The sequence below is a fragment of the Antedon bifida genome, chromosome 8, assembly GCF_963402885.1.
Source record: "Antedon bifida chromosome 8, ecAntBifi1.1, whole genome shotgun sequence".
Taxonomy (NCBI): Eukaryota; Metazoa; Echinodermata; class Crinoidea; order Comatulida; family Antedonidae; genus Antedon; species Antedon bifida.
The window spans coordinates 4,607,268-4,620,103 of record NC_136233.1 but is presented as its reverse complement, the minus strand read 5'-3'; the positions used below and the strand labels follow the sequence as shown (position 1 = coordinate 4,620,103).

At 33.1% G+C, this 12,836-nt stretch overlaps 1 protein-coding gene across 3 annotated transcripts in view; it reads right to left on the bottom strand.

Annotated features, from left to right (window-relative positions):
- Positions 1-9,609, bottom strand: part of LOC144850840 (WD repeat-containing protein 89-like) — a 66,965-nt gene extending 57,356 nt beyond the window's left edge. The window contains exon 1 of one of the 3 annotated variants that reach the window (XM_078708313.1): positions 9,557-9,609. In XM_078708313.1, coding sequence (XP_078564439.1) covers positions 9,557-9,579 — 23 coding nt within the window. In that variant the 5' untranslated portion in view covers positions 9,580-9,609. Of the gene's footprint in view, positions 1-3,127; positions 3,400-9,556 lie in introns of those variants that run through there. The other 2 variants (XM_078708315.1, XM_078708314.1) reach the window with 2 other exon arrangements.
- Positions 9,610-12,836: the final 3,227 nt, after the last annotated feature.

The following is a 12,836-nucleotide window of genomic DNA, read 5'->3' as shown; positions in this document are numbered from 1 at the left end:
GGTTCTGTCATAGAAGCTCTAAATAAAAAATCTAATCTATAATTTGATATTTGCTTTTGATGAGTTCTAATAAAAAGAATAGAGATAAAACATATATTTGTCAACTTAAAAATGTTCCAAATTTGTTAAAAATTTATTTATAGAATTTATGAAAAAAATCAATCTTAAATCTTTATTTAAAACAGTATTTGAATTTCAACAGTAGTATTTATAGACTTGTTGTTGTCTCCCTTTAGACTTGCCTTGATAAAGTTAATGATCCTAGATTAGTAATATCCAGGCAAGTCTCAACAACACTAGTCAAGTATCAAAGCAGTGTTTAAGCTGTGTTTCTGCAACCAAAAAGATATATTGTCCCCCAAAATCATGAAAAATGAAAATTAATTTTGTAGTTTTAATCAAATTAATTACTTCTGTAGAAAAAAAAAAAATGTTTCACTTATAAAATGATATAATAAATTGAACCAAAAATCCATTGGCTGGAAGCCAATTTTACTATTTTTTTGCTTTAAATTACAGCTTTTTCATGTAAATAAATTTAGTTTAGATCCAATTTTAGTAAAAGTGGATAACTATTATGTGACATTAAAATGGCGTCAACAACAAAAGTGTAAATAATTTTTTTTGATCAGGGGGACAATACATCTTTAACCGATAAAAATTAACCGAAAAAGTTCCTGTGGAAACGGGTTTAACTAATTTTGCTCAAGAAAAATTAACCAATAATGATCTCATTCAAATCTCATCAAAAGAGTACGCATACCACAGTAATTGCCTAGAGTTTTCATTTCAATTGGTTCCCAGTGAAGTACGCTAAGATGTGAAGTTGAATTTTTTTCATTTTTTATTATACTTTTACCCTCGATTTACTCATTTATGACACTCGCACAGGAGTACAAATGGTTACCTGAAGATTGATGTCAAAACTTCTGGGCATCTGCAGTGCGTAATTAGTTGCTTTAAGATTTAGTCCCAAGGGAGGAAAGGTAATTCATATTTTGGCATTTCATATGATTGATTTTGGTAATCAATTTATTGTACAGCACTACTAGCCAAAATGGATGATATCAAACTATAGCCTTATATTAATCAATCAAAAATCAATTCAAATCAATATATCATTTCAAATTAAATACAATAACATTTACTAATAATCAAATTAAACCGGTAAAAAAATATAAAAACACTGTAACATGAAAAATGTATTCATCTCTATTAAAACTATTATCTATACATTTTACAGTATCATATGCAGCTTCTGTGATACCGTGTCTGATATGTATCACATCTGACACCTGTATCATAGGCCATAAGCCTATTGTAACATAATACAAGTGTCACATGTAGTACATGTGACACAGTATTACAGAATTTCGCTATGATACTGGCATACAATGATCCCATAATAATGTAGAGATACAGTACAGAAAATTTGGTGAATATCAACACAAAAAATAAAATTGAAAATTTAAAAATTTTTATGACAGCATGTTGAATGTTGAGGGAATTAATTGATTTATAATTACTCAGCATCCAATCAATCACAAGTATCGTGAGTTTATAGATTGGTCACTATAATGTGTTATTATTCTATAATAATAAATATTTTGCTCTGTCTACACTATCAAACTTTACGTGACAAAAAAATATGATGTGCCCATATATGGACATGATGATGTCATATCACCACTTATTTGGGCATGGCACTCCCATATTTGGGCACATCACACATTTTGTCAAACTACAGTAGTTTGATAGTGTAGACAGAGCTTAATAAGTGATTGTTCACTTTTCAAATCAAAATTGGAATTACGGTCAGAATTGCTATTATACATGAAATGTTTTCTGTTACTATGGAGCTATAAGGTTTCACTGATAGACTATGAGGCACCGTTTTTTCATACAACACGGTCGGTCTGCTAGAAATCTGTGCATGCTCATTGGAGCTCAGCCTGAATAACGTTCCATTTACTTTCACAATCACGCACATTTAAGAGTTTAGTTTAGTCTCGACTATACCGAAGAAGACCGTGAAATATTAGGGCAAGAGAAGAGAGCTAATTTGTTGTTGTGTTGTAGAATCGTAAAACAAAGCAAGGATTAATGAAAAAAATATGTGGTTATTGCTGATTGAAGAAACAGACATAGCTGGACATTTGGAGCTACTACTACTAGTTAGGCTTAGGACATTTGGGCCTACTACTACTAGTTAGGCTTAGGACATTTGGGCCTACCTACTAGTTAGGCTAGGACATTTGGGCCTACTACTACTAGTTAGGCTTATGACATTTGGGCCTACTACTACTAGTTATTCCTACTAGTTAGGCTTAGGATATTTGGGTCTACTACTACTAGTTAGGCTTATGACATTTTGGCCTACTACTACTAGTTAGGCTTATGACATTTGGGCCTACTACTACTAGTTATTCCTACTAGTTAGGCTTAGGATATTTGGGTCTACTACTACTAGTTAGGCTTATGACATTTTGGCCTACTACTAGCTAGGCTTATGAAAAAAAGGCATGGAATATCTTTAATGCAAAGTATAGGTATACATAGGTCACTGCTGGAGTTTGCGAAGGGCTTTAGCATTATTTTCACGATCCACTCATTTTCTTACTGGCTGTGTGTAGACATTATTACCATGAAAGTTTTGAGAGGCACTAACCTAAATAACCAAAAAATCTTTCACACCCACATCCAACGATCCTAGTGATGTCTAAAATCAAGCAAACCAAGATCAACAGGTGTTTTAACGTTTTAAAAATAGTATTTCAATTAACACAAGAAAATTGCTAGGAAATCATTTCATAGGTTGTACAAACACAGTACGCCTAACCCCAACAATAGTGTCCAAGAATAAAGATAAAAGCATGCAAAACTTGAAGACATAAGCTGCATCTACTAATATCGACTTTAGAGTTTCAATGAGTATCTCGAATCTAAAGCATGGAACTCTCTAATGATGAACTAACAATGTTATCTTTTCCTTGTTTTTCCCTATGTACTATCAACAACAGGTAACTCAGTATACACAGAATTTGTGTTTATGTCAGGTACAATGAAATAGCCATACTAATATAGTACTGTATAATAATTAAATTAAATAGCTATTGAAGATACTCACTGTGATAATAAAATGATGCAAATGAAACAAGCGTCTTCACGTATTGTTGCCTTGGTCGATAATTGAAATCGTTCAACGTTGTTGCGTGATGGTCACACAAGTATATAGGCCTACTTCTTCTCGTAATCGACTGTATATTAATATTCCTGTGTTTGTGTGAAGAGAGATCATTTTATACAGAAACACAGTACCACATGCACAAAGCTATGTAATCAAGACAAACCCATACAAGAGCACGTTCATCACTGCTTCATGCATTATTCATAAGCTTCTTTCTTAACCAATCACGCTGTTCTAGTTTCTTGATTTCTAATAACTTCTATCTGAATGTACGGTTCTAAAGCGATACAGTTTAGTGTGTGTGACTCAACTTGTATAAATTTATATCTCATGAATTATGCATGGATTTGCACATGGTTACACAAGCATGAATTTGTTGGGTTAAGTTATGAAACGTGAAATTTATGCCAGACATATTAAAATGCAAGGTATTTCAAATTTCAGATTAGTTGTTTATATATTATCCGTGGTTATATTATCAGTATCATCTAGCTATATTTTCTTCAAATGACAGCACCTGTATCTGCTGGCAAAATAAAACTATAATATAATAATAATATAACATAATAATAAATGTACAGTATATTAAATACAATATTTTTGGTAGCGGAAATGGGCCTCAGAAGGCAATACAAAAACCAAAATATTCTTAACTTTCATTTTTGTTAGGAATCTTAATATTATTAGTGTTTCTCGTCCAGGTAAACATTAAAATAAGATTGTAAATGTTTGAGTTTAGTTTTGAAAGGGGCTGTGTAAAGACGAGCATCAAAATAGGTCATTTAATATCAATCATTGTATAGTTTTTGTACAGTATTTTATTTTACTTTGATGAAATAAATGTTGTTATTTTGTACAGGCTAGGACTGGACCTAGGATTTAATGCAAATTATCCATTGTCGTCTGTAAATTTTTTTATTTGTACACGACGATCATATACCAATAAAGATCCAGAATCCAATCCAAGGTCCTGAGGACTTGACAAGAAATTGCCAAATTAAAGTCAATGAATGCAGATAGTACCTCAATATGATTTCACAAAATCAAATTCTCCCTATTATGTCAGTACAATATTATAACAGTGTAATGTAGTAAAGCTCTCCCAAAAATGTCCAGAAGAATGGGAAATTCACCCAATACAGTAGAGCCTCTGTTTTACGTACCCTGGTTTTACATTCCCTTGATTTTAGGTACGCTTAAAATAACCGATGACGTCATCATTTTCTTACAATGAGGGCGGAATTTAACAACAACGCACAAAGCCATGGCTGTTGTGTGAGGAACTCTGCTGTGTGAGGCTACACACGTGCATTCTCCCTACAGCAGTGACTGTTTTTATTGATAGAGGCAAGGCCTAGCTAGTGACCACCTGCATGCTGTATAGTAGGCAAACATAGCAGCCTTTTTAGCTACGATCTACGTATTTGGGGTCAATTTAAGGTCAACTTGGATTTTATGAATCCCATGTTGTACGTACGCCTTTCGGTCATGTACCGTACGTAAAATGAAGGTTCTACTGTACTGGATTGATGCCGGGCATTTCAGCAATAATGTTTGTTAACCCTTTAACCTGTTTAAGGCAATTATTTAGCATGTTTTTCTTTAAAAGATAAATCCCACATGATGTTAGTGTTATTGCCCTAACCCTCATAAACTTTGAAACAAACTAAAATCTACATTATTGCAGCAATAAAATATAGTTAATGCAGTAGATGCAATATAATGGAATAAAATGGATAACAGTATGTTTACTACACATTGATGGCTAATTAATTACTCAACATTAGCATTAGTGATCTGCATTCAAACTCACTTCCTTATATTTGATTGAAAAGCTCATAAAGAAATGATGATTACTTATAATAACGCTTTATGGCCTACCTAAATCCTTACTGCCACTAGCGTCTCTTTCCCTCATCAAGTAGATTCACAATTGACCTTAGAAATTGCAGTCAGTTATACTAATTCTATGAAAAGGATTTGATTCAAGAAATAATAAATCTAGAAAGAAAAGTACAATAGCTCATCATCCTAATAGTACTTTGGGCGAGGATGCTGGAATGGCCATCAGATTCAAATATAAAGTGTTGATTTAAAGTACAATGCAATCATTATTTTACAGTTCACAATCCCATATGCAACAGAAATGTAATAATAGTGAAGAGTAAAAATCAAGTCTGTAGCCGGGATTTTTTTAGAGAGATTTTTTTATCTTTACGCAAAATGGGGAGGGGAGATGGAGCACTTGGGGGGAGGGGTATGGATGGTGTTTAGTCTTACTAGCCTATGCTGTTAGATGTAATGTGCCTGTTGGCTACTGTAGGTATCAATGGTTATAAAGGATGTCATACAGTAAGTTAAGCACTGCTGATCCCACATCATTGCTAGGCCAAAACTTTTAAAGGAGACTTGTTTGAGGGTTATGGTCAACAGTGTTTTTTCATTTTTTTCTGGCAAGCAATTAGGACATATAACCAATGAATTGAATGTATGGGTACCAAAAGAGAAAACTTGCAATTTTGGCAAAGGAAGTACTGTAGGAACACCTTGGGTGCAATTCAAATGCGGCCGGTGCAATTCAAATGCTGGAGTAATAAACATCACTGCCTTGGCTCAAACATTGTACTACAATTTTAATATGACACTTTAATAGTTTTCACATCACCATATTTTAAATAGGCAATAATAATAAAATCCCAAAGGTGGCATTGATCATTTTTGAATGAATATAAATGATGTATTAAATGCAAATGTAGCATACTAATAATGTAATATTCACATAAAGCATCTAGGCCTTTTATTAGTGGCACCAGCTACGATAGGAGGGAAGGAGAGTAATTAGCAAGAAATAGAGCCAACAAAATGGAATTTTGGAATCAATATTAAATATTTAAAGATTTATTAAGAAAATATATGTATTATTTGTGGGAAACTAATAAAAAAAACAAAACTGTGTATTAAGGTTTTTCTCTTATTTTACCAACATAAGGCCTTTCTGTTATTACCCATAAGAGCTTTCTTTTATTTTACCCACAAGGCCTTTCTTTCATTTTTTTACCCACAAGTTCTTTCTCTTATTTTACCTATAAGGCATTTCTCTTATTTTACACAATTTTTTAAAGCATGTAGAATGGAGTGCTTCTAATGTATATAAATTAATTTGTAGAAATATAGTATCATGCTGAATATCTTAAAGTTTTGATAAACTTCAGTGCCACTACCGTACTGACGCGGGTATAAGCTCATACTCAGGTATAAGCCCACCCATTAATTCAAAGATCTAAAGTGTGTGCCGTAATACATTATTTTGCATTTGGCGACGTCCATACACCGCACACCTACCTTTGATCATAACCAAGCTAGGCTAATAATATACGCTAGGGTAATATACGCTAGGCCATATGAGGCCTAGCGGTCCTGTTTTGTTTACACTCCATCGCGGTCGAAGATCGCTTCACACACGACGCTCGAATCACAAGTCGCCAAAACGGAAAACCCCTATTTGGTATCGGCTGCCATAAACAAGCTTATTAAATTTCTTTGGTACATTTCTATCTAACGAACATTGTATACTTGATAAATTCTTGTTCATATGATGTTTTAAATAAGATATTCTACGATAAATTACATGAACTATAAGCTTAATTTTCCGACACTCTACACCTCATGTATTAGGCAACGTCGTACACGTTGCAACACCTCGTGAGGGCGCTTGCATGGTGGTTTCAGAGAAGGAATGTCCATGATTGAATACACAGTACATGTGCTGTTTTTGACGATCTGCATTTTTGGATCCTCGGGTATAAGCCCACCCACCAAACTTGACGTGATTTCATGTTCAAGGAGGGTGGGCTTATACCTGCGTCAGTACGGTAATTTCAGGAGAAATGAAGAAAACATCTTGCCGACAGCTGTAGATTGGCTTCTTGGAAAGAAAGTTTGATGCAGCAGGAAGGTAACTATTAAGCTAATTTTCCACAAGGAAAATTGAAAGTGTCGGCTTATACGCAAGAGCGAGTGAGCGGCTGAGCGGTTAAGACAGTGCAACCGTAATTACATAGCCATAACATCGGAAAGGGTTAGAGACTCAATCACTCCATGGTTCTGGTGGAAGAACGAGTCTTTTTAGATAATGACTATAAACCGTAGGTCCAGTGTACATTAAATGTAATTTAAATTCTATCGTTTACAACAAAGATAACTGAATTTTGTGTGGTTTTCTGCATTAAAATATAACAAAAAGGCTTACACACAAGCAAATTTACAATATTTAATCCATTGTATGACCATCTAATAATAATAATAATCAACGGAAAGGGGATTTCCCTCACATAGCCACCACTGCTTGTGACGTCACACACTGCACTCCTTCTTACCACTCATTGATAGAGGACACTGTTGACCTAAAAAAAACACCACCTCCCGTTTTTTTTTTTACTTCAGATGTTGGCATATGTAATCATAAAAAAAATGTATCAAATATTAAATCAATGATTCAATTCCTATTCCCTCTATCTGTACCTAAAAGTGCATGATTTTATTCTTTTCCCACCTACCCTTAAGTTTAACATCCACCCCTTCTCTAGCTACTGATGATCCTTACAGGAACATTTCATAGATCTTACATTCTGAACAGAATTTTACATTACTATAATTGAGATTGATGATACATACATTTCAGATTCAAAATAGTATATCATAATATTATGCTTTCCACTCATCTCATCATTTATACCAAATCAAACTTCGTAATTAATAGAGGGCTCACTACAGAAAATAAACTGCATGGAGGAAATATGCTTACACTCAGATGTTTCAGTCTATTTTAAGGTCATAAATTACATTTTGCAAAAATAAATCCTATTGCGATAATTTTGTTTGTCTTTAAATGGTTATATGTGAAAAAATATGTATACAATACGATATATATAAACAGATTGAAAAAAAAACCAAAAAATATTATTATTAATATTTAGAAAACTAGAAATATTAAGCAGATGGATGATATGAAATATCTATGTTAGTATTGTATTTGCTATGTATATTGATACTTTATCTGTTGAGGGGAAAAATGAATATATAAATATCTAAATTCTTTCATTACTCAGTTAAGGCCAAAATTTAATTCCCATATGAAAAATTTAAATTGGTAAACACTACAGAGAGAATTGATTAGTCTGACAATAAAGGTGTTTCTCGCACACTGTTTGCAAATTTTTCATACTCCATGATGTTCATGTTCAATATTTTCGTTCCGTTAGAGTTAAAATAAAAGGAGTGTGCGAAAGGGAACTAGTGCTGGTCTATGATGTCACGTTTTATATTATTACGCCTATCTTTACTGGTTGGGCCGCCGACAAGTTGAGCCGCCGTTGATTTCTATGAAACGCCCAGTTCGTCTTTTACGACATTTCACGTAGTCTAGTGATTACAGTAAGTACTATGTGTATGTAGTACATAAGTTCATCATGGTCTTTAGGTTTATTGTGTTATAAAAATAAATTACATATAACTACATACTACAATTTTGTTGGTTTAACCGCCATAACAACACAACAAAGGAAAGTAGTTTAACGTAATATTTAATTGTTTTTAATCTGTCAAGTCAAAAATTCAGTGCACTCCATAATATTTTTCTCGCATGTAATGTACCATGTGAATTCACGTTGTCTCTCAGGCTAATAAAGTATTGAAATTCTTCGAATGAGGTTAATACACAACATATTTTACTAAAAAACATGATTTTATGTAATTAAAAGGGGTCAACATGTTTACATCGTTTTTTGCTAATAATAATCATTTTCGGCGATCTTCAGAAACTATATAAATAATAATAAGTCAGATTTTCATAATTATTTCTTTAATTAATTGAAATATTTTATAATATATTATATATTACCTTTTTGAATATATCCCTAATATAAATAGAACTTCTATTAAAAAGAAACGAGCACCTGCGAAAGTTAGCATTTGGCATTTCATAGAAAATAAGGTTTTTCTGGCGGCGGCTCAACTTGGCCTAATCCATCCTACCTAGCTAGAGGCTAGGCCTATCTATTCTATTATACCTCCTACTAATACTTAGACTACCTGTAACCTAACTCCTAGGCCTAGTTAGTTACTAGGCCTAGCCTAGTAGTAGTAGACTAGTAGTACTACACTAGATAGAGGCCTAGTTAGGCCTCTAGTCTAGCTCCTAACTAAGTAGGCCTAGGCCTAGTAGGCTAGACTATAGGCCTATATAGCCTAGGCCTAGGCTAGGCTCTAGGCCTAGTTAGTAGGCTAGTTAGTAGGGAGGCCGCCGGGCTAGTAAATATCATGCTAGGCCTATATCAAACAACTACAAATTAGGTTCACTTCACAATATACCTTTCCAAGCTTACAATAACCATAAAGAGGAGTTTAGTGCACTAGTTGACAAAGAATAAAATTAATTCAACAAACACCAATGAAAGGCAGACGATCCGAGATGCACATGAACATGTGCTCAGCTCCAATCTCAGTTTTGTTTACCAAAATAGAACCGTCCAAAATACTTAATTTCTCAAAAAGAAGATTGCACTTTCTTAGTTTTTTTAATTTTAGTATACGTACAAAAAGGAACATAACTCACTATTAAAACCTAGACTAGGCATAGGCCCCGTTGTTTAAAAATATAAAAATCGGTATTTTTAAATTCCAGTACATGGCCCATAGTAAAATGGAATATTCTTAAGCGCAAACATTATAGAGGGCGTTAAATCATTAAACACACAGCTGGGAAAATTTCAAGTAGGTCTAAAAGTAACTAGGGCCTATTAGGCTACTAGTTTACTTGTTGTCCCTCGTAGTGGTCATCAATGATTTGGACTGTTGGAAAATTAAGCTCCTTAAAGTCATCATGTCATATTTTTCAAACGGTGTGAATTTCTATGGGTGGTTAACCCAAACATTATCGAGTCAGAAAGGTCATTCCACAAAAGTACAACTCTCCAAAAAAAAGAAAAAAAATTTCTTCTTACATTTATCCGATCCTTACATGATGAAATTTTAATTTATAAGCATAAATATGCCTACATATATAACTCGATATAGACTACACAACTTTTTTGAATACTACACCATATCAGCATATCAGCTCTATGACGACTATACATTAATGTTGGTAATCTAATAACTTCAAACAATCTTTATATTATAATTTACGTCATCTTTGATTTAACCTAGTAGCTCTTTCTCAAGCAGATCCTGATTTGTAAGTGTACTGTATTACAATATTCACATTACATCAATAAAATTACATAAACTTCACTGGCTTAAATTAAACAATGAATTATATTCTACTAATGTTAATTGCATATAAATCACTTCATGACAAATCACCACCATATATTTCCACTTTAATTATATGAAGATCTCTTAGGTCGACTACTAGTACAGGCTGTACACTGTTTATTCCACGTAGTCGCCGATTATCGAGCCTTTGCAGTTACAGCTCCTCAACTGTGGAACAATCTTCCTAATCCAATTTAAAATGCACCTTCTTTGAAGTTTTCAAAAGCCTTTTAAAAACCCATCTTTTTTGTTCTTTGTAATTTGAGTCTTTTTTTCTCCCATCTTTATTTTTAAGCGCTTTGGGACCATCTGTTGATTGTAAAAGCGCTATATAACTTTCTAAAACCTATCTTCTTTAGAATTTAAAGGACCGATTTATCATTCCGAATTTATTATGCCCGGTTTTGTTACTAGAAGAGTAAAGTTTATCTATGTTGATTGTGTCTCACAAACAGACATGTTGAAACGCTGAAAAACATTAATTGAATAATAATAATAATATTTATTCGGCAAAAGTACGATTTACATTTCATCTTGCCAGGAGCATGTAATAGGCATGAGCCCAAACAGAAAACTGCTCTTACTCCATCATTATTATACAATACAAAAAACAAAACTAAGTAGTACAAATTAATTAAAACAAGAAAAAGTTATAATGAAATACACTAATTAAGAATAAGCATGCACTTTTCCCTGTTAAGACCATGGAGGAATTATTAATTATTATCTAATTAATTCCTCCGTTTTAAGATATCAGTCTATAATGTCTTATCTAACATCCTATATCTAAATACAATCATCCGAATCAAAAAGCTCCGTCCGACTTTTAACAAACAACGGATTCTGTCAAAGTAAAATTGTTTATTATTAATTCCATCGGTTTTAGGAATAGTTTATGCTCATGATTTTGCGGCATTTCCTGTTAACAGTCGGATACAACAGTGAGATAGCAATACTGTAATTAACAACTTTATGTGTTTATTTTCTTATTTGATTAAAATGTTTATATTTCATTATTACTCAATGTAAAAGCCTACGTTTTAATTCCGAAATGCATTGATTTCTACGTAATATTTTCAAGTGGTCATTATCGTTGAACTAATTTTAATTATGGATTTAAAAAAATTACAATTAAAAAGTAATAATTCGGGTAGACACTAAAGAAAACACAGTAGTACTATTGAATGTTGATAGCTAAAAATAAATGTATTTATTTGATATGAACTGTTCTTAAAATATACATTGTATCCTATTATGTACAAGTATGTACTTTAGGCCAGCATAGAAATATAGAAAGTATGTACATTAACAATTAAAATCGATCTCCAAGTTTAATCAGCAAGTTCTATGAAAAAAGAAGTTATTATAAGACACGTGATTAGATGCTGGCTGGAGTTTGGTAGTCAGTTGATAACTGGTGACGTCTGTCCAGTAGTCTGGTGAGATGCTTAAGAAGTTGTAATTGAAGACCTCACTCAATTCTTCACCATTTCTGTCGGGATGTTCTACATCTTCGTGTGTTTCTGATTCGTCTATCATGGCTGTAAAACAAAATAGGTTAAAATAACTTAAAGGCGGCTCGTACATGACACGAGTATCTTCCAAGTAAGCGTCGTTCTTAACATAAAAATGAAGAGATTCTAATTAATTATTAATTAAAGAAACACAGAGGATATATATTTGTTTATAAATGTTTTTCCTGAATTTTACAATACATTAGTATATTTAATATTATATAATTTATACTAATGAGAAACAAGCAACAGTACTTACATGGACATTCCATTTGGAGCTCACGTAATAAATCGGCATCACTGTTATCGTTGGTCTCACAGTCGCTATCACTGACATCACATTCGTCACATGTCATCAACACATCGGGAGACTCACACACTGGCGTTATTGAATCACTTGGTAGATGTGGAAAGTAGATTCTGAGATCTGAATCCATCTCAGTTTGTAGAAGATCTTCTCTTGACAAATACGATAGTGGACTATCATCTTCTTCGATGTCATCTTGGAAGGTTGTAGAATACATTTCATACCACTGGAGTCTTTCGTGGCAACCAGTTGAAGATTTTCCTGTATTCATTGTAGTATTGACTGGTTAATTTCAGAATACGTAAAACTTGACGTAATTAAGTAGATCGTTGGTTCAGATATTTACGTTATAACAGTTGAATGTCTTTTGACAAAGTGAGGACAACTCCACAAATCCCTTGTTTTTATCACGTGGATGTTCTTTCCCTATTGTTTTAATTATCATTTGTTAGCCAATCAAAATGTGTGAAAATGCGCGCGGTTCCGTAAATCGGTCGCGGCATGCCGTTTGATG